Source organism: Lethenteron reissneri, chromosome 10 (genome assembly GCF_015708825.2).
Source record: "Lethenteron reissneri isolate LAM-NWPU_2019-01 chromosome 10, ASM1570882v1, whole genome shotgun sequence".
Lineage (NCBI taxonomy): Eukaryota > Metazoa > Chordata > Hyperoartia > Petromyzontiformes > Petromyzontidae > Lethenteron > Lethenteron reissneri.
Genome location: NC_083788.1, coordinates 7,794,053 through 7,819,773, shown reverse-complemented (window position 1 = coordinate 7,819,773; position 25,721 = coordinate 7,794,053). Strand labels below are relative to the sequence as shown.

Genomic DNA, 25,721 nt, shown 5'->3' with positions numbered 1-25,721 from the left:
GCACATTCTATGTCTCCATGTCCATTCTGCGTTGCTAAAACAATAAACACGTTTTCAGAGTCCAATTTTCATGTTTCGCGTTAACCGTGTTTTTGTTTTATCCGAGTCGCCCCCCATCCCATTACCCTGGATAATTAAGAGTTGGCTGTAACGACAGACAATCGGTGGTTAAGTATCTCTGGTGTTTGTGTTTTGACCAATGAGCAAGTTTGCATGGAGTCATTGAATCAATCTCCATGGCAGCCTGGTGAGTTTGTGGGCAATTACAAATATGTCACCCGCTAGGAAGCAGACTCTGAAGACACTGTGCAACTTTATTCATAAGAGTAGGTCACAGCGTGGCTTGGAAACTCTTTTGAACTAAAAGGCTTCATCGGAAATTGATATTTCACTAGCTGTTTCGTCTTATACATTTTTTGTTCGTGGCCGCCACATTTTTGCCATGGTGCGGTGGGTGGCCCACTGCGCTACGAACTTGGTACTTGAGTTAGCTTCCAGACCATGGGTTATACCAGTGCCAAGCGGTATCCAACATATCCCGGGGGTCTCCCCTAGGTTGACTTGGCCTTTAATGAGCACTGTCAGAGACAAAGTTGGCCAAACTACCCTATTATCCACTGTGCAGGCTGTAATAGGTGCTCGCTAAGAGCACTTAAAAGGCTATATGAGGGGATCCTTGTCTTAATGTTTTGTGAGCATCTTCCTTGTTTGTTCATGCATGTTTGTGCATATGTCTAAATGTATCTAAGTGTGGGTGTGTGTAGTGTATATGTGTGTGGTTGTATATCGTGTTTATTTGTGTGTGTGTGTGGTTCCATCGATTCGTAGTCACCTGTATAAACATTTGAGGATTTCAGATGTGTCGAGGTCAGCTGATTATGGTTTTCTGAGCATCTCCCTTGTTTCTTCATGCATGTTTGTGCATATGTCTAAATGTATCTAAGTGTGGGTGTGTGTAGTGTATCTGTGTGTGGTTGTATATCGTGTTTATTTGTGTGTGTGTGTGGTTCCATCGATTCGTAGTCACCTGTATAAACATTTGAGGATTTCAGATGTGTCGAGGTCAGCTGATTATGGTAATCACATTCATAGGGATGATGTTGATACTGGTTAATTTTTACAGAGTGAAGGATGGGTGCAGTGTTAATGATGTTGATTTCAGCGTTGATGGTGATTTTGTGATGGTGGCGATGACGTTCGTAGTGATGTATTTGATAATAGACAACTTTACAGGACAATGGATGGCGATCGATATTGGAGACATCATTCCTCGTAATATTGACGTCGGTGTTGATGGTGAACTCGTGATGACTGTGATGGTGACGGCAATGACAATAGTGTTGGTGGTGGTTGTGTTGACGATGTTGCTGGCGATGATGTTGATGGTGCAGGCTGTTCCCCGGATCTTGTGGTTGATCTGGTCTTCATCGTGGATGGATCCTGGAGCATTGGCAACCCGAACTTCCAGCGGATTCGGACTTTCCTGCGAGCGTTTGCCACCGCCCTGCCTGTGAGGACACCACCCAGCACCCACCACGCAATTTGCCTCAGCCGCTTGATCTCACTGGGAGTTACCTGGCGGCATGAAATTCATCTTCTCATCATTCTAATGCAATGTACTACACAGGACTTCTTCATCGATCCGTTGCTGGATTAAGGCCACGCCTCGGTTTTGATAGGACGCAAAGACTGCTGACAGAATAGCAACTCAGAGAAAGAGCCCAAGATGTGGACCACGGAGGGGATGGAGTGATCGGATCGGTTCATGTGCAAGATGGAGATTGATTGTAGCAAGGCAGGTCTGATAATGGATGGTGTGAGGAGACCTATATCCATGTCTAACGATGATAATTAATGATAATAACAGGTCACCCAGAAGTGGTGTCCTGGAAATCCCCGATTCACCCTATTTACCTGAGCCTTTGCGCAGATGAGAGAAGTCACGCGGAAGTGAGGGAAAAGTAATCCGATTATCCGCACTTGAGAACATGTTTAATAGGATCATCCACAAGCCCCCCCCCCCTGCCCACACATCACAGAGGCATTTCACTGTGGTCTGATTGGCTAGATGTGTTGTTGCATCTGCTCGTCGCACATCACAGCTGAAGCGGCTGATATCAGAATCAGATTTGTTTATATTGGAGGAATCCGATGAGCCATAAAGCTCTTTTTCACAGACGTCCAGTAGGGGTGGGTAAGAACAAAAACACGATAGTAGTGCAAAGTACAAGAAAGGTAAACAAATCACCCAAACACATACAAATAAAACTAAACCCATCCCCATCCTACCAAACAAAGCCCACTGAGGTAGAAACTTTTTTTTCAAAAACCACCGGGCCACAAATGATAGCTCAACAAAGTGGCCCATCATTTGGACATTTATAGGTCGTGAGGACTCGTCACCCACATGCTTAGGCAAACACTGGGCAGTGCTCGTCACTGTTAACGGTCTAGAACCGGTGGTGACGGTTCCACGTTCTTAAGGCGGGGACGGGAATGTCTAGTAAACTGCTGCTGTCGATTTTGCACAGAGAGGCGCTTCTCGTTACTTGCATTGCAGAGTTATGGTGGGACGACTCGGCACCCGCTTCAAACGCAGATTGGCCATGATGGATTTGTTAGCTGTGTACCCAAGGAGAAATGTATCTTATCCGCATCTGCAAAATCCCATTATCCGCAATACTCTCCCCCCGCCCTCCCCCGAGGCCCTCTCCACCGACACAATGTCAGTTAAAGCCACTCTACGGCATGTTGGAGTGGTTTTGCGTTGACCTTAATAAATATCTTGATGTGGTTGAGGGTGGCATGTTAAATAATTATCGTCCATTAGCTCCTCGACTTAGCAGGAAAGCCACAGGATTGTGGTCCTGTGGCAGCTCCAAGGCAGGTCTGAAGAGAGAGAGAGATCATTCGAGTCGGTCTTTCTGAGCACCCCCCTAACATCAGGGGGTGGTGGGGGAGTGGGGGGCGGGGGGAGGGGGGCAGAGCTTAGAGGAGACCCCCCCCTTCACCTGCTCAAGGCTAAGCCGCCCTCCCCTTTCTAAATTTGTAAATGTGTAGGTACAAACATTTTTGGTAAAATTTAGAGATTTACATCGCAGATGTTCTTTGCTTGTGCGCATGTTTTTTTAATGACCGTTGCTGAGCAAAGGCTCAAAGGCCCAAAACGCCGAGGGGCCAGCAACAAACAGCGCGGTTCAAGTTGTAATGTACATAAGAGTGTAACGCAATTCTTGAATTCTCCAAAGTAAAAAAAAAACGGTGGTAGTGCATTCCAAAGTCGAGCAACATGAGGGAAACACAGTCACTGTTTGGTAGATCGAGACCTCAAAGTGGGACGAGGAACCAATGGGTGAAGTTCCCGGGAACAGTGACCCTTGGTAAGCCGTGAGATACATACACACGTAGATAGTCGTGAGATACATACACACAGCGAGTAGTGATATACATATAGGGAGACAGTGGGGCGAGAGAGCCAGAGCAGAATGCAGGAGAGGCAAGGCAGATCTTATCGTTACACAATCTGCTTAGCGTTGAACATCTGTTTAAAGTTTGTTTGACATTGAGTGTGTCATGCCCCCTCTGGGTTTCCGTATGCCCTCCACTTTAAACAAGGTCATGCTATAGCTACAGCGCTGTCTCAGAGTAGGTCACTGAGGACGTGGTCGAGATGCTGCGCTCCAAGTTCGCCCTTTCTGCATTGCAGAATTCATGATGAAGTGTTTAAATGACACATTGTGACAGTCCGATGTTACATTTTTCATGAGTATGACGTCGATTCTTTATTGGAGGAATTCATGAAACATTAAAAGCTTTTTTTGCGCATGTACCAGGAGTCTTATGTCACCGATGATCGCGTCACTGTACGTCGGCCATTGTAGTGCGGCTTGCGTCTTGTTTATATATTGCTTTGTTAAATATTTTACTTGAAAATTTTTCGCTAATGGTATTCTTAACGTGCTATTTCAGCGGCAATCGAATCAGTTTGTAAATGTCACACAGCACTGTGATTCTCTGTTTTTGAAATAATAATTAGCGTCAATGTGAATTACTAAATTACTCAATCGGGATTATACGCACAGCAGCCATCGCCCCCCTACCGGCGGGGCTAATGCTCTGGGGTCACTCTGGCTAATGTGTGCTGGTCTCTTGAGTTCTCGCCTGATTAAATTTAACAGAACTTGAAAGTTAAACTTGTTTTAGAGAATTAAAAATAGCAAAATGGATCAGCAGACGATATGTCACTATGTCTCCATATGCCCGTCTTGCCGCTCTCTCACTCCCAGAAGGCCATGGGGCCCTGATGGGTTGTGTAACAAACACCTTTGTGGTTCTGGGAATGGCCACGCAGGAGATCTTTCGCATGACTTTTTCTTTACCTTCTTGGTTCTTTCGGTAAAGTCACGTAGAAGGGAAGTAATAAAATAATAAAAATAAAACATAATAAAACATTATTATTATTATTTTTAATTATTTTATTACTTCCCTTCTACGTGACTTTACCGAAAGAACCAAGAAGATGAATCCCTGCAGTCACGAAAGCTTTAAATCGAAATTTTCTTTACCTATTTACCCTTTACACAATAGGGAGCGCATTTTCCCACATACTCTGCTGTGAGATTGGTATTTTGTCTCGTGACAGTCAATTTTGATTTTCAGAGCCGTAATTTTTGCTAAATTAAGTGAATCCCCAAATTTTATTGAAGGGCCTTTTGTGTGCAGTCATTGGAGACTGGGATGAGACCATCAGCTCACTTCACTTGAGCACCTGGTTTAAATCACAGGTGGCTAAAACCTGAATTCGAACCTAGGATCTCACTTGAACTCTGCCTCAGTGCTCTGACTTGTACGTCATTTGCACCGTACGTAGCCAACCGTGCTATTCGGAGCCAACCGGCGACCTCATCATCATCATGATCATCCTCAGCCAGATCAAGCCACTGCTGAATGAAGCCCTCATCGTCTCTCACAGTCCTACAGTGCAACAATCCACCCAGTGCGTGCAATCAAGCTGCGTTCATTGCTCCATCTTCACAGTGGACATGCTCTTGGGGCGTGTTCCCTCCTGTGATTGCAGCTGTTTTTAGTCACGACCGCTGGCTGGCCGTCTTCCCTATTGGCAATATGTCCGGCCCAAGCCCACTTGTTTTCAAAACAGTCAATATGATATCTCTAACTTGGTGTTGTTATTCTTTTTTTATAATCCACATGTTCCTCTTTCCATCGCGCAATGTAATTGCAAGCATGCCCACCTGATGTGATAATTTTGGACGCGTATTTTGCCCAAGTTGTCTCTGGAAGTGATGCTGTATTATACGTCTAGGAAAAATATATAAATGTTTATTGTTACATTCGCAGTTGTCTCATCTGTGGTGTACTTAACATTTTGTTATAACTGCGTTGGCACAAAACAGGCAAAAACTATGATAAAGAAGGGCCATTTCCCAAAATGTTACATATTTACATATATATATATATTCCTTTCAGGGCAGAGTTGTTGACGAATATGTAGAGTCTGTATTATTTATAGTGGTTAAACAACGCAATGCAGAAACGTGGGCCAAGCGCAGAATGTGTCCTCCGTCATCCTTTGCCAGTACCAAAATATGAGAATAGGTTTTCCCCTTTTTTACGGCAACAAAACAGGTGTTAAGATGTTAAAACACCAAACTGAAACCTTTTACAAGGAATCATGTCTGCATTAACCACAATACTTGTGGTCAACATGCAAACAAAAAACATACTCTGAGAATATATGCATTGCCCTTGAAACTGATTGGTCCACACCAGAGACAGCTTTCTTTCGAGCCTAGTCTGTTTTGTTGCCAGAATAAAAGGGGAAAACCTATTCTCACGTTTCCTCCGTCGCGATGGAGTTTCATCGTCATTTACTGATCCTAAATATCTTACCGTATAACAGCCGAATTCACCGCAGAAATACGAGGCCCCTGCTGCGCTCTGAATTTTGTGACTCACTCACTCTCTCTCTCACCCCCTCCCACAGGTGGGCCTCGACAAGGTCCGCATTGGGCTGATTCAGTACGGCACGGACGCGCGGGAGGAGTTCCCGCTCAAGCGCTACAAGAACAGTGCGCAGGTAGCCCGGGCCCTCACCGGGATGCCCTACAAAGGGGGCAACACCATGACGGGTAAGGGAAGCGGCAGCATAACCCTCCACGTGCGCCGTGGCAGCCCTCGATAGGCCGATAAATATGCTCAGCTGGAGGGCTTGTGCAACAAACTATCAGTGCTCTCTGTTTCTCTCTCTTCCCTCTCTCTCTCTCCTGCTAGTGAAAACTCTCATCAAAAAAGGAAGTGCATGTGGTCCAAGACTAAATATAAATGAACACTTGCCAAGATGTTACCACATTTGGCCGCCGGGCATCATGGGAGAAAGCCACAGCACCCCAAATGCCCTCGCTTGATGTGTTTGTGCATAGTTGTCTGATTCTTAGTTACCCAGCCTTAAACAGCTTAACATGTGGTTTTTTTTCTATGCACTATCACAACTTGATCTGTGTGATGTTATGTTTTCTTTCCGCCAGCGCAGATTTTTTTTTTTGACTTCACTTCAATGGTGGGTGTCAGTGAGCGGAAACAATATTGTCTTTCAGGTTGAACGGGGATATCCCCTATAGCTATCTTTCAGAGATCCGCTAGCCCCCTTGGATGTGAAGGGGTATCGGAAAGTTCTGCCCACAGTGTAGGCAAAATGAAATCTGTACAAAAAAATAAATCAGTGTCGACGTGAACTTGCTTTGCGAACAGGCGATGCTCTGACCATGGCCCTGAAGTCGGGATTCTCGGAGAAGGCCGGCGCTCGGGACGGAGTCTCGCGAGTGGCCATACTGGTGACGGACGGGCGCTCCCAGGACTCGGTGCTGGATCCCGCGCTCGAGCTGCAGCAGGCTGGCGTGGAGCTCTTCGCTCTGGGTGGGTGTGAAGCACTAAGACAAGAGCCACCAAACAGGCTACCGGCAAATGCGAGGCTGGGCCAGCGGTGTAAAGAGACCAGCGTATGCCCCCTGGTGCAAGATTTAATCAGTGGGGTGGGGGGGGGACTCTGTTAAATAGCTCCCTCCACTCCTGCTGTTGGGCGCCACAGTGGCGAGATGTAAACTCCCTCACCTAGTATATAGGAAGGTCGTGGGTTCGATCCCGACCCCGACGCTTGCATATTAGGAGTTTGCATGTTCCCTCTCCCCGTGGTAACGTGGAATTTTGTCTTGGTCCTCCGGTTTTTCTTTCCACATTTAGCAACACGCGTTTAGAGTATTTTACTGCTTTACATTTCTACACGATTTGCCACTTCGTTTAGCTATCATTTGTTACCAGGTTCCTTCTGAAAAAGAGCTATGTTACTCAGTGGGCCATACCTGTGGTATGTTGGGCCTAATGCAGTTGCACCGCCTCCTCACTCGATAGCTGTGCCACTGAGAAAAACCAAATGCCACCGCATGCTGTGTGTGTATGTCGTGTGTGTGTACTATGGTGGGGAGTTGTAGTGTGGCGGTTAGCGCGCTGTGCTAATAAACCCGGCAACCTGAGTTTGATTCCAGCTCACGGCCAAAACCAGTGGCCATTGTCTGAATTGGTCCAGGGCCTCTCCTACGTTGGCTCAGCCTCAATTTAGTACTCGGTGCAGTGTGTAAACATCGCCACTGGAGAGATAAAGGTGGTCTAGCGTGGTGCTGGCCACCCAACCCTTCATTTACTGTGCTAACCTTCAAAGGTGCTCACAAACAGCACTTGCCCCAAAAGTCTGTTAAAGCTATATGGGTGACCTCTGTCTCTACAAAGTTGGCCTCCATTACCCTCAAAAGTGGGTTTCTGCTCAAACTTTCTCATCTTCATCCAGTGGAAGTAACTCCACATTCCTCTGGCAGGGGCAAGTCTTCCTATACAACGACCATTGAGTACTGTCTCATGTAATGATACAGATAATACCATTTGATTCATGTTAAAGCACATCAACAACTCTGAGAATTCTGGAATTTTATGTTTGCAGTCACCAATGACTGTTCTAAAGAAACCTACACAATTTTTATAAAACTGGATACATTCACTATGGTTTTTAAAAGGGAAAAAATATGTATTTTAGGCGACGTTTCGGGCAATGGCCCTTCTTAATGGCATATGAAGACAAGAAGGGACATTACCCGAAGCGTCACATATATATTTTTCCTTTTAAGGCCGCAGTGTTATTGACGAATGTATTACATTTTTGTTCATTGTGCCTGTGCACTGCTGCCTATGCAGCAGCAAATCATTTGTTATAAAATTTAATTTGGCGTCGCTTCTTTGAGTACTTTTCAGTTTTTATTCATTGCGTTTTCATTTAATGTTTCCGATGCACGTGCCAACGCAGGTAATGTACACTCATTAGACACGTTCTTCTACGAAGCATGTCGATATTTTGCTATTATCATATACAATTTTATTAAAGCACTCCAATATGTTCTTGCTTTGCCCTAGTTATTACATAATCTAGATTGTGCCCTAGGTACACATTTTACCGTGCTTTCCATTCGTGTCCCTTCCAACTATGATTTAATGTTTTATTCAGAAAACCTGTTGTACTGGCTCTTCTCATGCTCATATTTTCCACGAGCCAAACTCTACAATCATTTATTTGTTATGGTACACTGAACATATCGCGCTGCAGTAAATCACCCAGTGTGACATTCCACTTCACACTGTATTATCGCCGTCATCAACATGATCCTTGATCTATCCACTGCTGAATGAAGGCCTCCCCAGACTTGTCATCAGCATCCCTCAAATTTGGGAACAGAATAACAGGCAATTTTTGAAGGCCAACCAACCACGTCAGCAAGTCGGGATTTAGTAAACGACCGTCGATGTTGCAGTCGTGTCCCGGTTCGCATGTTGCAATCCGGAGGTCGTCGGTTCGATATCTACCATCTCCCGAGGATCGGCAGTTGTAACAGTGGTGCAAGTTTCTTATACCACCCCCACCCGCCCGCCCCATCCTCTCTATCCAAATTATTACTTAAGAGTTAGTCAATTGGCAGGTGGCGAGATGGGGCGCCGTGGTGATAAGATATTATCTACCTCGGCTGGTATGCAGGAGGTTGTGGGTTTGATCCCGACCCTGACGCCTGTATATTTGTAGTTTGCACGCGTCTCTCCCTGTGGTCGGGTGGATATTCCTCAAGGTACTGTGTTTTTTCTCCCAACGTTTAGAAACATGCATATTTGGCTGCTATAAATGACCCCATGACAAGCCACTTCGTTGTGGCCAGGTCACTTCTTAAAAAGAGCTATATAGCTCAGTGAGCCTTACCTGGTTAATAAAAATGGTTTAGGTTATAGGTCGCGTGTGTTGGGATAAAGTGTGGGTGCTCCCACCTCCTGCAAGATGGCTGACCATCGTGCAAAAATAGGCCGAAATAAACTCTTAAATTTAAACTCAACGATTTTAATTTTACCAGAATCGGGATCAAACTCACGATCTCCTGTATACCAGACGAGGAAGTCAACATCTCGCCATGGTGGACCAACCTCCCTTCACCAACCCGCAATCGCCATCGTCGCGAAGTAGGGTCAACCAATTTCCCATAACCTACATGGGCGTGGGAATGGCCTTGTTAGAGCAGTAGATTGATGAAGGGGAGTTCCACAAAGGGGGCTTTGTCATAAGCTCCCTCTAGTTAGCGGAGGCCGTTCCGCCAGCAGCGACCTGAGCAAGCAGTCGCAGGGAGCTGTGCCTTCACCTTGACCTAATGTATACTTTTCCGCATGCTGACGTATAACCCTCCACCCACCCCCTTCCCTCTCTCGCTCCACCATGGCGGGGGCCTCGCAGGCATTAAGGAAGCGGACGAGCAGGAGCTGAAGTCGGTGGTGTCGCCGCCGATCTCGCAGCACCTCGTCATGGCCACGGAGTTCGACGACATCGAGGGCGTGACGGACACGTTCGTGAGCGCCGTGTGCAACGCCGTCGTGCGGCAGATGTCCCTGCGCAGCGCGCCCGACGGTGCGGGAGGCTGCACCCGTGACCCGTTTTGTTGGAAACGATAATGTCGTCGTCTCCGTTGACATTGTCGACATTGAAAACGAATCTCTTGTGTTTGTGCTCAATCCACGCTTTCGCTCTTTTTCCCTTCTCGCCACCCTTTACTGGAACAAACTTCCCATCTACATTAAATAGTTACCTTTGCTCACTAGTTTCCGCTCCTCACCCTAAACTCACTTATTTACCCTAGCTCACCTCACGACCCCTTAATCTCCCTCCTCATAACCACCACCGTTACTGTTTCCCCTTCATATTCTCATTTTATGGCTATCATTAATTCCCAATTAATTCAATTCATTCATCCTAATTTACTGTCATCAGTTTCGCTTTGACCCAAATTCACACATCACAGATTTGCCCCTTGTGTCTCATCTATTTTATTAATCTCGTCTCAATTACATTAATATGTACCATTATTCATTATCTGCAAAGCACCTTTTTAAAGGCGCTACGTAAATTATGTTAAGATAAGAGCTTGTTTTTGCGTTTAGTTTGTTGTCCTTCCCCTGCGCCTTCGAGTAGCACGGTTGGCTACGTACGGTGCGAAAGAAGTTCATCGTGCGTGCGGGTCTTAAAAATGTTGCCTGCTTTTCTCAAGCCTTAAAGCCAACATCAAAATGTGTTCTTGTTCAAGGTAGCTTGACTCCGATTAGCATTGTTGGTTGTGTACATACATTCATACATTTTCAGTGCAACATTAGGTGCAGTCTGTACATACGATACTGCATTGGCGTTGGCGCATAAGCACAAACAATGAAAAGGTCAGCACTCGAATTAAATTAAAGCTCTCTCCTCTGACGCAGGGCCATTCCCCGAAACGTCGCTTATTATATGTTTATATTTTTTTCTGTTATGGATCGAGAGGGTCACAAATAATTTAACATGGCAACCATAAGCCTAAGCCACTATAAACCACAACAGTAGATAACACGAGGAAGAAAAAGAACGCATTCCAACATGCTTTCTTGTCTTTGGAAGTGTTTAATTAGCATGGAAGCCGACAGGTATCTGTCGGGCGAAAATTTATTTGCATATTCGCAGATAGTCCTCTTTACTCTGGTTTCTGTCTGTTTGTTCCATTTGGCTGGTTTTCTCTGCGGCAAGTCCTTGACAGCAACACAACTTTGTGCTCAAGTTTAGTTTACATTGGATCATCGTAAGGAGAGTTATGAGCCTATATTTCTGACCGAGGGACGGTTACAGAGCTAATGCATTAACGTTTCAAATCCTTTTAACCTCGGTTGGAAAGCGCTCAAGCTCGACTAAATAAAACGCGGCTCATCTCTGCCAAGTAAAATGCTTTTAAAAGTCTTTTCGAACAAAAGTGTCTTTGGGCAGAATATAATAGCGGACACTGAATCAGCAAATTGTACTGAAGCAAGAAATTATTTTGTCATCCTTGTGAGCAGGTTAAACCGAAGGAATCTTAATAGTCTCGCGTCTTGTGAACAGAATCCAAGTCCACTATTGTAAAGAAAATAAAAAGTTGAACATTATTTTTTTAAACATATTATGCTGGATGGTTCTTGGGGTCACAGCACTCGGCTCTAGACACCGTTGAGATCCTGAGTTTGAATTCAGGTTTCAGCCACCTGTGATTGAACCGTGTTGTCAAGTGTAGTGAGTTACTCGGTCTTCAAGTTCAAGTTCATGTATTAGGTACAAGCCCTGTGAGCCATTCAGCTCTTGAATCGGGTGCAACCGCAACAAACAAAAAACAAAAACATGAACAAAAAAACATCTTAAAGTGAATATGTGACTAAGTGCAAACAGAAAATCCAAGAAAAGACAGCAAAAATATTGCAGAAAAAACACCGTACACCAACGCTGTGTGCAAAAATGCCAGTGGGATGCAAGTCAAACAAGAACAACAACCTGATCCTAGTAACCAATTATTGCGCAAAAAAAACCGCGTTGGATTTTCACCTAATTGTGGCAAATTTTTAGCTCTGTACATTTGATAGGAAAAAAGGAAAATTGGTTTGACCGTCATGTGATGAGGACCTGTCTAACTGGGTGAGTGGGAAAGTGGAGTACCCCCAGTGAGAATAATAAGAGGTCAAGTGAAGGGATCTCAGAAGCAGTTATGTGGTACCACCTTCCACGAGCGATTCTCCAACAGAGGTTGGTGCTTTTCTCTGTGAGTTTCGAATGAATGTTTCTTCACCTCTTGACATGACGCCAATAACACAGCTGGGCCGAAATGAATCCCCGTCAACTGACGAATCTACGCATTGCTGCGCCTCTCGTACAAACATCATCGCTCTTTTGTTGAGTTTTTTTCTTTCGACCCCTGACCCTAACGCTGGCTTCCCATTGGTCATTGCAGAGCTGCTGCCCGCGGAGGCGCTGGAGCTCACGGAGGTCGGCACGCAGAGCATGCGCGCCTCGTGGACCCATGCTCGCGGGCGGGGGCTGCGTGGGTACCGCGTTGAGACGCGGGCCGTGCTGGGTGGGGACGAGGAGAGCGTCACGGTACCGTAACAACAGCAGCAGAAACACTTTCAATTCATCGTCGTCATCGCCATCATGTTGATGTTAATTGTCTGTGATCATTTTTTTATTTAACGTAGGGCAGTCAGCTCGATTGACGATTCTGCACTCATAGATTCCAAGTTTATGTTGTTCAACCATGTAAAACTAAACTAAACTTTTTATTTTAGCAGGTAAGGCTTTTTCAAAAGCGACCTGGTCACAATTGATCATACAACAAAGTGCCTTATCATGTGGAAAATTATAGCAGCTAAATACTCTAAACGCATGTTCATTATAAATGTGGAGGGAAAAACTGGAGGACCTGGAAAAGAAATCCATGCCACCACGGGGAGAGAGACATGCAAACTCCAAATATACAGGCATCGTCAGGGTCGGGATCGAACCGACGACCTCCTGCATAACAGCCGAGGCATGTAACATCTCGCCACCGGGGTGACCTATTGTTAAAATCAATGTTGTTATAACATTGGTTTAAAGCAACACAACCAATGAGCTGATTTCATCGCTCCGTCTCCATGGAGCACATTCACTCACATGCATTTCCCTTCCTTGGCAAGCCACTCGGTCGTCAGTCTCGACCACCAGCCGTCATCCCTCCTCGCGACGCGTCCTGCCCACGTCCGTCTAACTCTTTCTAAACAGTCAAAGTGATGCCTTTCAACCTGCGTGTGTTCTCTTAATCCGTGTGTTCCTCTTCCTTTGAACGCGCGCACTCAGGGCTTGGGTTTCTCACGCGGCCGCCGATGTTTTCAGTTGACCCCCGTCCGACCTCGTGTCCCATTTGCTGGATTTAGAGGCTTTACCGAGTGGCGGCTTAAACGCTCCACCGGTCCGCACGACGGCTCGGGCTTTCGGTTTGCTTCCGGAACGTGCTCACCTGCTGGCTTGCTCGCTCGCCTGCTCATCCAGGTGAGGGACTCGGTGAACAGCGTGCTCGTCGAGGGGCTGCGGCCGCAGACGTCGTACGAGGTGAAGGTGTACGCCATCTACCAGGATGACGAGAGTGAGCCCGTCACCGCCGAGGAGTCCACGCAGGAGGGTGAGCATACGCGCGCAACGGACGCGCGCAGACGGCACACTTGGACGACTTGCTCAGACGCGCTTAGTTTACACGCTCAGATGACACGCTCAGACACGCTCAGACAGCATGTACAGACGACACGCTCTGACGACAAGCTCATATGACACACTCAGACGACTCGCTCAGACTCCCTCAGATGACATGCTCAGATACGTGCAGACATACAGGCATGCTCAGCCACGCGCAGACATGCTCAGACAAGTAGATACATGCAGACACGATTAGACACGCCGACACGCTCAGACACGCGCGGGTATGCCCGGGCACAAGCAGACACACAACAGGCGCACAGCAGACACACTCAGACACGCAGAGTCGTGCGCAAAAGACGAACAGACATATGTAGGGGCAAGCACAAAGACACACTTTTTATAGAACATTATATTCGTATTGCATTGCAGCCATGTTTTCGTACTTGTATTGCACTGCATTAGTATCGCGTTGTAACCACACCGCGTTGCAATCGCACTCTATTGTATGTATGTGCGAACTTCTTTGGCGCCGTACGTAGCCAACCGTGCTAATCGGAGGTGCACGAAATCGCGGTCAATTGGTAATTGCGGTGTCACGGGCGCGGCTCCGGCGCAGAGCGGGGAAACCCCACGAGCGTGCAGGTGACGGCGGAATCGTCGGAGAGCCTGCGCGTGGAGTGGATCCCGGCACCGGGGCCCGTGTGGTCGTACCGCGTGCGCTACTCGGCCGCGGGCGCCCGCGGTGCTGGCGCCCGCGGCGGCGAGAGCGACGCCGACAGCGGGGACGTGTTGGTGACGGGGGAGGAGCGCAGCGCCACGCTGGGAGGCCTGCGCTCCGACACGGAATACGCCATCAGCGTCGTGGCCGAGTACGACTCCAGCGTGAGCGACCCGGCCGTGGGTCGGGGCAAGACTCCCGCAGGTGAGGAGGGAGGGCGATCGGTCTGGATGTATCTGGTGGGAAGTCCACATTACCGTGGCCAGGGGGGGTTGGGGAGGTTGCCTTTCTCTATATTGCCGTGTCGACCACGGGAGGGGTGCTCGGCTGGGTTCAGGCTTCACCTGGAGTTGAACTTGTGACATTTCTACTTTTGCGTGGAGCACGCAGACCTCGAAGGCATTCTCCCGCAGGCGAGGGGGTGATTCACACCTGTCTCCCATGCGAACGAACACACTGCGGTGTGGATTTATATTGCACCTGAATGTGATCGTAAATGAAGACACGCTGCAGAACCCATGAGCATGTTCAGTTTATAGGCAGAGGCATTCAGTCATAGGCAGAGGAGTATAAAGGAACTTTTTGAGCCTTGACTTGAACATAGACAAGGAGTCAACAGCATGCGTGGATGGGGCGTGGATGGAAAGGAGTTCCAGATTCTGGGGATGGCGGACTAGAATGTATGGCCTCAATAATCAGCGTTTTGCTTAATCAATTAAAAATTCATACTAAGCTCACGATGCATGGGATTGTACTGTTAAGAATCTATTCGTTATGTTTTTCTTGTAGTTGGGGTAACATGCACCACCATGGCAAAACGATAACCGATTCTTAAAAGGAATCACAACTCTGAAGGAGTGAGAATTCGTGGAATCATAAAGGGGGCTGAATCAATGGATGCCTAAGGGATATCCGAAGACTGCGGGCCACCACTTATTATTACAGACTGCAGAGGCAACGATCGTTAGCGAGCGTCTATCGAGACCACCGCGCTAAGAAGGAGTAATGTGGCCAGCACCCCCACACACACCGCCTCCTTTGTCTCCCGGTACTGATGGTCGTGCATCCGTAGCAGATGGTTATTTAAGGCCAAGTTAACGTAAATAACTATCTAAGGCCAAGTCAACTTGGGGAAGACCCAGGACATTTTTTCAGACACTGTGTGCCACTGATTGCACATTGGCCTCATTATACATTCCTGGTCTGCCTGGAATGTGTGCAGTGCATGACCCTGCTGTGATACTGCTCCTTACAAAAAACACAAAGACAAAGATCCCCTGTATATCCTTCAAAGATTGTTGTGGAAAAGTGCTTTTAGAGAGCAACTATTAAGGTCTGTGCAGCGCATGAAAGAGTGGTTGCCAGCACCACCCCGGCCACCTTTGTCTTTCAATTGCTGATATTTACACATGGCACCAGGCACTAATTTAAGGCTGAGTCTATATAGGGGAGGCCCAGGACCCGTTAAGATTTTCACCATTGATGTTGGCCATGAACAAGAATCAAACTGGTGACGCTGGGATCATACCGCACTGCGCTAACTACTGCACTACCGCTCCATACACCATAGCCATGGCCAGAAATTAAACTCGGGTCAAACACATACACCAGGTTCACACTAGGTTCGATGGGTTCATAATGCAGTGTGCTATCCACTATTCCATCACTCCGCAAACACACACACACGTATGCATGCATAGTATACACACATGCATGCACACGTACATTCGAAGACAGATGAATGGGGAATAAGACAAAAACACGTGGACTTACTGACAGGTTGTGTATGATTAAAGATAAAGATTACGTGAAAGGAAAATACAGATTGTTTATAAAGGCTACACTGTGACATTTGTGCAGATCCATTATAGCGCCTGAGGGTTTTTTCCTCTAAGATGTAAAAGTGCTCGTAAGGTCATTGCCAGAATGTGACGAGTGAGGCCCAGTATTTACGCTCGCTCTGTGCCATGATGTCACGATGGAAGAACGGATTGTGCGATAGCTCACCACATAATAATAATAATAAAATGCTGCCGACATTTAAACGATTTATTTTTGTAAAATTTGGAATGTCCATAAATTATAGGTTTTAAGTAAAGGTTTTGTGCCCTTTGTGACAGTAGATTTTCCATTAAGCGAGTGTGAAGATCCGTCTTTAAAATAGGCTCCAGTCGTGGCAGGGTGGTGGAGGACGAGTGAGATTAGGGGCCGATGTAGGGTCGCCACCTCTGCGGTAAAAAAAAAAAATCCGGGATATACCGTATATCATGGGATTAAAAAAAAATATTTCCAATACTGGAAGAGGGGATAACTCAATTTTGAAATGCATTGCTAAATCCATTGCCTTGAGTGGTTAAATTATTAGACAACTGACAAAAACTTGGTTTTATATTGTCTTGTGAAGGCTTGGACGTTTTGCCAAGACGGCTACCTAAAAAAGAGATGATGATTTGGGAAAGGCCAGCACAGGTTGCAACCCTAGGTGGATGTCCATGGGGTGATGGCGAGCAGCCCTTGGCCTCAACGGCAGGGGTGGAGATCCTACGGCCTGTGGGCCATATACACTATGAGGCCTACTACTTGGAAATTAAATGTATTCGTCACTCAAAACGATATCCGTCACTCAAAACGATATTATCTGTCACTGCAAGCATCTTGGACCCGTTAATTGGATAACCAGTGGTGGATATTTTCGGTTTGGCAACACTGCGTTTCGAGTGATACCGAGTAGGTTTTTGCGACTCTGCGGCGTAAGCTCTCCAATGGGTGTTGTTCGGCACGATCCCGCGACGTTTCGCTCCCACGTGTCTATGGAGCTTCTTCGGGAACTGCACTGAGCAACTCGCATTTTCCAGACATCGTTGTGCAAATATAAAGGTGACCGTGTTTGGTGCTGAATTTAATCTTATAATTTTAGCATGCTCCGTTGCTCCCATCACTGGAAGAGCCTCTTGATGCTCACGTTTTTTGTACAGCATTTCTTATTTGATGACGCTAAGGTGTGGGAAAATCTGTGTTGTCGCCCGCCAAAGTTTATTTGAAAGTCCTATTTGGCACTCGGTCAGAAAAAAAAACGGTTCCCCAACCCCCTTCTCAATAGGGCCTTGGTAACGAGAATTAAGGTCACGCTAGGCCTCGCGTTGGCCACGTGGGTCTGCTGGCAATGCAGCTGCGTGCGGTTCATCAAGCCCTGGCACAAATTACTCTACCGATTATAGCGCAGTGAAGCATTATGTTGATTTAATCATAGATACACGTCACGTTTTATGTAATTTTTTATATTTTAATAACGCTTGAGTTTGCTAGGCATCCTTGCCTAGGCCAAACGGATAATGGCTGCGTTATGTTGATGCAGCGATTGTGTCCTCAGTTGCTGCGCTTGCCTTTGATTGCGGTACAAACTGTGTTTCATGTGCGCTGTGAGGCGTAACGCCACGCATAAGAGAATCATTAAATAGAGCAATAACGATTATCATTATTGCGACGATGATGAAATGCATACATGGCCACTGGGAAACGCAGAAGCTACTGCACTGGAGTCCATTGGTGGGTCGTCAAACCAAATAACAGATTGCAGGGACGTCAGGGGGTGCTGTTCAAAATGTAATAATTCATGCATCGTGTGTACATGTTATTTTTTAATTATCCAGACTATGAGATTAACTTTTATGCCCCCCCCCCCCCCCACTGTATTTTAAAGAGCAACATTTTGGGTGTGGTAAGGGTGTATGTGTGTCTGAGTGTCTGATCAGATTTGTACAACTACCCACACTCGGCACAACTTTGGGGTGCGTATTACTCTCCGGAGCATCTTAAAACCCGTAAAATACGGTAATATTTCCTCTATATTGTGCATATAATGATTGGTATTTCATGGAAGGATAGGGTACGCTACTTGGAAGCCTGTAATCGAACATGGTAAGAAAGTGTTGTAGATGAAATCAGGAGGATAAGGTTGCAATGGGTCGGACACGTATGCTGGGTTGGAGGAAGATAGCGTGAGCGACTTGGAGGTTGGGAACAGATCGTAGCATGAAAGAGCAGTCGATGTAACTAATGGCTGGGACACCTGTGCGGCATGGAGGGAGGCCAAGTCAACAAGAGTGGCAGTGGAGTGACACCCAGAGGTTCGCGACCGAGGGGAACACCTAAAGACAGACGGTGGCGGTGGCGATGAGACTGTAAGAGAGGAACCTCGAGAGGAAGTTGGTGTTGACTTTACAACAGTCACGGTGTCTAGCGGAAGGAAGCGATGGCGAAGTTTGATGGTCGTGGTGGTGGTATTGATGGCATTAATGCAATTATGACCTCTTGACCTTGATTGCGGCTTTAGCAGAGACACACTTCAAAGGAATTCACTGGATAACTCTTACAACACATGAAGGTTTCGATAATAAACGATCTGGTATAAAACGTAATTGAAACAAGATTGCAGAAAAAAAAGTTAAAAGCAAGTGAAGGGTAAAATAAAACAGAAACACAATTTTTTGAGCAGTCATTATATAAAGGCACAGGTGCAGCCCTGCCATTTGCTTGCTCAATGCCACTGTTGGCAGAAGGTGCCTCCACTGCAGGGGAGCTCTAGACTGTATTTGGCCTTCTCTTCCACGCTGTTGAGACGTCTTGAGAGACATCGAAGTACGCACACCCTTTATCCCAGGGCCGGATTAAGTTTATGTTTGTAGGCCTTTAGTGATAACTTTCTGCAGTTGGTACTGCTACCCATGTCACCACCCTTGCGCTCCTCTTTATTGAGAATGAGGTTGTGCTAAAAACACCATTTGAAGATGTTATTACTAATTTTGCAATGAAAAGAATCTCGAAAGGATCATCTCCGGTGTTAATTTCTCTCACCTTATATATAAAAAAAAGATTTACATGACTCTGCCTCTTTCTATATACATTGTGCCTATCCTTGCTATAATAAATATATTTATTCAAGAAGATATCTTAGTTACATTTTAAAAATCATATAAATAAATAAAAACATGGTGAAAACTATTTTCTGTAGGCCCTTTAGTTTTCGTAGGCCGTAGGCACAGTGCCTACTGTGGCATCTTGGATAATACTTCCCTGCCTTTACCCACCCTTAGATGTGACCTGTCCATTGCCCACGGTTACAACTACCGCACCGGGAGGTTGAATCCGACCGGCGTGCTCAACCAGCATCCCCCGAGGTTATACAATATGGTATCTATTTTAAATAGCATAGGATTTTGATCACCACAGCAGCAGCTCGTTCCAATGCGGTGGGGCGCAATTTTAAGATGACAAGGCAGGTGGGAGGTTGTCCAGCAGCGTGTGCGGCGTGTGTCTGACGCCTTCATCTCTATTACTGGTAGGAACCTCCTGGTTACACCAGCCCACAGGGGATTATTGTGTCCGTCCGTCGTGCATCCAAAAATGGGAGGGGTGGGGCTGGGTGGAGAGGGGAGGGTGGGGAGGGGCTGCTGGGTGGGGAGTGGCTGGGTGGGGAGGGTGGGGCTGAGGGGGGAGGGGAGGGTGGGGAGGGGCTGGGTGGGGATGGTGGGGAGGGGCTGGGTGGGGAGGGTGGGGCTGGGTAGGGGGTGGGAGGGGTGGGGCTGGGTGGGGAGGGGCTGGTCACCCCGTGGTGCCCTTATAAAACTCAACGTTTCACCTACTCACGCCGGCTTGTGCCCGCCCTCACAGTCGGGCATATTTGCGGAATACACCACGCCGCCGTTGACCCTGGCCATTGACCGAGCAATCCAACGTTCCTACCAGCTCCCTCCGCAGGACTGTGTTTTTCTCTCGACTATTCACGCCGCCTCCCCTCCAGGAGGAGAAACGGCGTGAACACTGGTAGACCATGAGCCTCTTTACAAGAGGTCTGAGGACCCGGTACAGTATTGGCAGTATGGGTCCAGTTTCGCTGAGAAGTTTGCTCCGAGCGAGGAAGGGGGGAATTGAAGCGCTGCCAAAATGGCAGAAACCGAGCTACTGTAAATGGCAGCGGCAGTTTGATAGAGATCGGAAGATAAATACTTTAACTTGAAGCCGTGGTTGGGCTACCGCGTGCGTGCGTGTGTGAGAGATGTTGGTGGGGAGACGGTCATGTGGCGGTTACAGCGCGCTGCGCTCCGAACCGCGGCGTCTCCACCGGTGACGGTTATCTGAACCGGTCCTGGGCCGGCTCCTAGGTCGTCTCAGCCTCAAATGAGTACCCTGTGGAGACAAAGGCGGCCCGGGGGTGGTGTTAGCCACTCTTCCCTACGTGTGTCGTTACTGCCTTCATAGGTTGCTCGCAAGCAGCGCTTGCCCCAACAATCTGTTGAGGCTATGCGGGGAGGTGTTTGTGAGAGATGTTTGTGCCGTGAACACAGAGTACCGAGACCTGTCACCAAGTAGGAATGCATTATGACCAATTGTCCGTTTCTTGGTGCTTGGATAACCCACCACGTGGCTCACAGCGTAGAACGCTTGACTTGCAATCAGAAGATCGCAAGTTCGAATGTCAGTCAGTCAGATTTTCACCCCACTCCTCGTCTATGGTGACATTCGCTCTTGCCATAGGAATCTGTACATTTCTTCCACTGACTCGAGGCTGTAAGAGAAGAGATGGATTGCTGCCCCCTACTCAATTGAGCGGAAAAACAACTTTGATTTAAAATTGTATTCTTAAGATGGAATTAATAACTTTCCTTTCAACTGCAGGCCTCAAATTGATAAACATTTGGGGAGATGAACGAGATCTGAGGATAATGATACTGATGAATATGACATAATTGCACGCACACACAGGGACATACAGACACAGATCCCTCGTTTAGCCTGAGTGAGGTCAGCACGGCACACAAGCCAACGTTGGGGCCAGCACAAATGCACGCATGCACTTCACACATAGACATAAGAAAACACACGCACGCACACACTCAAATACGAACACAAGAAAATACACACGCACGCACACTCGAGAATACGCACACAGATATACACAAAAAAACACGCTCAGGCACACATGAATACGCACACAAACAAAGATCCCTCTTATAGCCTTAACAGACTGTTATAGGGCAAGTGCTGTTCGCGAGCACCTACTGAGGCTGGCACGGCACACGAGGAGGTGGGTGGCCAAGACCACGCCTGGTCGCCTTTGTCTTCCCAGTGGCCATGTTTATATACCACAACAGGTACTCATTTGAGGCTGAGTTGACCTCGGGGAGGCCCAGGACCGGTTCAAATAATATTCACCGGTGTTCGCTGCGGGCAGGAATTGGGTCGCCAGGTTCGTAGCGGAGCGTAGCGCTAAGCGCTACCCTATTGCTCCCCACACACAAGAAAACACACACACACACAATCACACACACACTCGTACACATAAACAAACACACGCACGTGCGCAGACAAGAATAAGTGCTCACGCGCGCGCACACACAAAGCGCTCCTTATGAATGCCTTCGTCTCCGGCACAGCAGCGCAGCACCTAAGCGGGTGGGAACGTGAGCGGAGCGCTCAGCGGGAGCATCGGGATGTGGGATAGAGAGTGAGGAATGGGTGTGGGGGCTGCTGCTGCTGCTGGTGGCCCAATTGGTGGCAGTGCCCTGGACTCTACCACGGGAAGGAATGGGGGTAGGAGGTGTGACAGATGAGTTGCCAAGTGCGAGTGGTGATTTGTGTGTTTGAAAGATGCCAGTTGTCATCTACGGTGGGATGGGATGGTGTGGCTGGTGGAGTTGTGTAAGGGGTGGAGGGATGTGGGGGGTGAGCAGCAGTGTGTGCGATAGGGACGACAGATAGACGCAGTAATAAACAGTGGGAGTGCGAGAGACGGTAACAAAGGAGAGGGAATAGAAGAGGGGGGGAAATGCAGAGAGGGGGGGGGGGCGTGAAAATTCTTAAAATTCCTTCCATGACCACACACACTTTCCACTTTCCAGTAGCCCAGTCACTCAAGTGGAATATAACCAAAAAATTGGTATCAAAATTAAATATATAACTGCATGTTTAAAAAAATAAAAAATAACAATAACGGTAATAAAATAAATAACACACAGGGAGGGATGTGTGGGGTGGGGGATGCTTCTGGTTTTAATCAGTGCTGGCTTGTGTCCCTGCGCTCTGCGCCAGAAGTGGATGCTGCAAAATGTAGGCCTCTTTGGCAAGGATAAAGTTGCATGGATTCCAAATAGGGAGCCCCAGTGATGTCAACGTGTGTCACTCAGGGCTCCACAGTGAAGGGGAGCACATATTCCCAGGCGCTGTGGTGGGTGCCTGCGCGTGCGTGCACAGATGCACGCGCCCAAACCACGAAATCCACACGCGTGCGTGCGCTAGCACACTCGCGCGTGCACGCAACGACGCAGCCATGCACGGATTAGCGGGGGAAAGATCTGTTAGCGAGCACTTTGGCATGCAGGTATATACACATACTGTCGCTAATTTACAAATATATATTCATATGTGTTCACAATTAATTTAATTCTGGCTTCATGTCATGAGATTCAGTGCAGATATCTTGCAGAAGTGTGCGACAAGACATTGTGTCTGTGGGAACTGTATCTCACGTAACTACTTCTGAGATCCTTTCAAGAGATGTTAACTACCTCGCCTGGTATTCAGGAGGTCGTGGGTTCGATCCCGACCCTGACTCCTGGATATTTGGAGTTTGTATGTCTCTCTCCCCGTGGTCACGTGGATTTTTCTCTGGGTCCTCCGGTTTTCCCTTCCACATTTAGAATCAACATGCTTTTAGGGTATTTGGATGCTGTACATTTCCACTTGATAAGTCACTTCGTTGAGTTTGTGTCTCGGTCGCTTCTGAAAAAGAAGCTAATAGCTCAGTGGTCCTTATCTGGCAAAATAAATATAGCTTAGTTTAGTTTCACTCAGTTTCCAACCCAGGTTCTCAGCCGTGCCAGCTCACCACTCTGACCTCTGAACCACCACCCGACCACCTCGACCTTTCGTCTTTAAACCACAGAACGCGGCCGTCCGGGAGACATCGTTTTGACGGACTTCACATCGAGCGGCATGACGGTGACGTGGGGCCCTGCGCCTGGCCCCGTGCAACGCTACCGCGTGACCTACGTGCCCGTGACTCCGGGCCCCGGCACCTCGGACAAACCGGGCAAGGTGATGCTGGGACCCAACGACTTCCAGACCGTGCTGGGCGGAATGGACCCCGGCACGCGCTACCGGGTGGAAGTGCGAGCGGTCTACGCGGCTGGGGAAGGGGAGCCTGCCCACAGGGAGGGCAGCACCACCACAGGTGGGAGATCGCACCCCCTGCTCCTACCTCATCATCATCATCATCATTCCCCTACCTCCTCGTCACCATTCTCCTACCCCATAACCATCATGATTATACTCGTCCGGGCACCTCCTCCGCTCACAGGGAAGGCAGCACCACCAAAGGTGGTAAATTGCACCTCCTCATTATCATCATCATCATTCCCGTACCTCCTCCAGATCATGTTGCTCCTCCTCCCTCTTCCACCCACAGAGAGGGCTGTATCACCACAGGTGGGCAATCATGCCTTCTTCCTCCTCATCCGGTTGTCACGTGTCATCTGTTGCATTCGGTTAGACAGCGTTTGCCTCTCTAATAAATTTGATCTCAGTCCACCTTCTATGGGGATGCTGCCGTGGTGCGATGGTTGGCACAATGGGAGCAATTCAGTTTCTGAAGAAGCTCTCAGTACTTGGAGCTAAACGTCGGATGCCAATCCGAACAATGAGCGGCACAAACCCAGAAAACACACACCGGGGAGAGCCGTAATGTGGATCGGTTGCCGTGTTCTGTGCCCTGTGCGTGCGTGTGGTCCACGTGTGCTCGCACTTAGATGGAGGAGACCCTGGCACGCTGACCGTATCCGAGAGCACTCCCAACAGCTTCCGTGTATCATGGCAGGCAGCAAGGTGTGGCACCCACCCACCCACTTACCCACCCACCCACCAACTCATCCACCCACCCATACATTTTTCTGGGCATCGTCAGTATGGGTAGCATCATGAATGATATTTGCCTTTGTCAGGGAATGACACAGTGGCGTAGCAGTTAGCACACCGGACTTGCAATCCAGAGGTTGCCAGTTCGATTCGATCTCCCAGCAGCGATAGTGGCGCCAGCTGAAACAGTGGTGCGAGTTTCTAAAATCCAGCCGCGCCTCTGTGTACCCAGCAGTTCCAATGGGGTTTATCACGGTCGTTCGATCAGCGGGCCAAATGTGTGGTAGGGTAAAGTGGGGGAGGGGAAATATTTTCAAGACGTCTGGCCAGCATGAAAGAGTAGGCCAAAATTCACTCTGCGAGGGGCTCTTTAGAACTCCGTCGAGCGAGGACGCTTCCGCCAGCGGCGGCGTGAGCAAGCAACTTGCAGGGCCTGCGCCTTAACCGTCAATGTCAGGGAGCAGTAGCGCCAACTCCACCGCCAGCAGCGTTGGGAGAGAGAATGACTGGTGACGAGCGATAAGTATCTGATTGCTGACTGCATAATTTTTATCATAAACAAAGGCTGGTATTTCATGTTTTAAAATAATTATTATTTAAGTTCCAGAATCTGATGTATGTCTAATTTTATTCTGAAAAAAGAGTTATAATACGCGATTACTGGCACAATATTTTAAAATTCTATCACCCTTTTACAGTTAATTTATTACACTGATCATCAGCAAAGTAATCATCAGCTATTGCACTATTATCTCCATCAACAAAGTCAACAACAACATGAGTGTTATTACTTCAATCAATATCATCCGCTCTCTATCGACTGTTGGATGAAGGCCGATCATTAATAATGCCATTACCTCTGTTTCGTGGCAGCTACAGTCCACCTCACTTCCACTCTTTTGCACCGATCTAATCGCTCCATCTCCCATACTGGCATGTCCCTTTAAAAAAGTATTCCATCAATTGGCTGCTGTTCTAAGATCATCTCTGCCAAGTGTTTTCGGTTTGTGACTGGGTGTTGTTTGGCATTATGTCTGACGTTTCACTCTGTTCTGCTGGGAGCTTCTCTTTGGAGACCACGCAGGACACCCGGTACCACCCGAAAACACATCGCAGAGTTGTACGGCACAACCGTGCAAACCTACGCAGAAGTGTTTGATCACCAGTTGTGGTCTCCCAGAGCGATGAGTTATGTTCCCAAGTTCTCTTGTTTTTGGCGAGATGCTTATTTTCTACGTAATCCTTGTTTTCTTCCAAATGCGGTATTGTGTGATACATGGCTTCTGCATTCCTTTGCGTAATTTTGATGTTGGCTTCCGTACCATTTTATCTCTTTGTTCCATGAAATAGCGCGTGTCGATACGCTGTTCTGCATGAGGGCCTACCCTCGTAGTGCGGGCCATGGGGGTCGTTTGACCATATTTCACCATGCTGGTCAGTGTGAGTTGGTGAAGGCGGGGAGCATAGACGTGGGATCGTAGCTTCGTAGCCTATAAATGCTTGCTG

General features: G+C 47.7%; 1 protein-coding gene across 1 annotated transcript in view; it reads left to right on the top strand.

The window, feature by feature from the left end:
- The window catches only part of LOC133340919 (collagen alpha-1(XII) chain-like), a 130,677-nt gene that overhangs the window by 21,037 nt on the left and 83,919 nt on the right, over positions 1-25,721 (top strand). Inside the window, exons 6-14 of the mRNA XM_061549414.1 lie at positions 1,392-1,510; positions 6,005-6,149; positions 6,769-6,933; positions 9,830-10,000; positions 12,369-12,514; positions 13,445-13,574; positions 14,205-14,510; positions 23,248-23,535; positions 24,110-24,185. Coding sequence (XP_061405398.1) covers positions 1,392-1,510; positions 6,005-6,149; positions 6,769-6,933; positions 9,830-10,000; positions 12,369-12,514; positions 13,445-13,574; positions 14,205-14,510; positions 23,248-23,535; positions 24,110-24,185 — 1,546 coding nt within the window. The remainder of the gene's footprint in view (positions 1-1,391; positions 1,511-6,004; positions 6,150-6,768; positions 6,934-9,829; positions 10,001-12,368; positions 12,515-13,444; positions 13,575-14,204; positions 14,511-23,247; positions 23,536-24,109; positions 24,186-25,721) is intronic.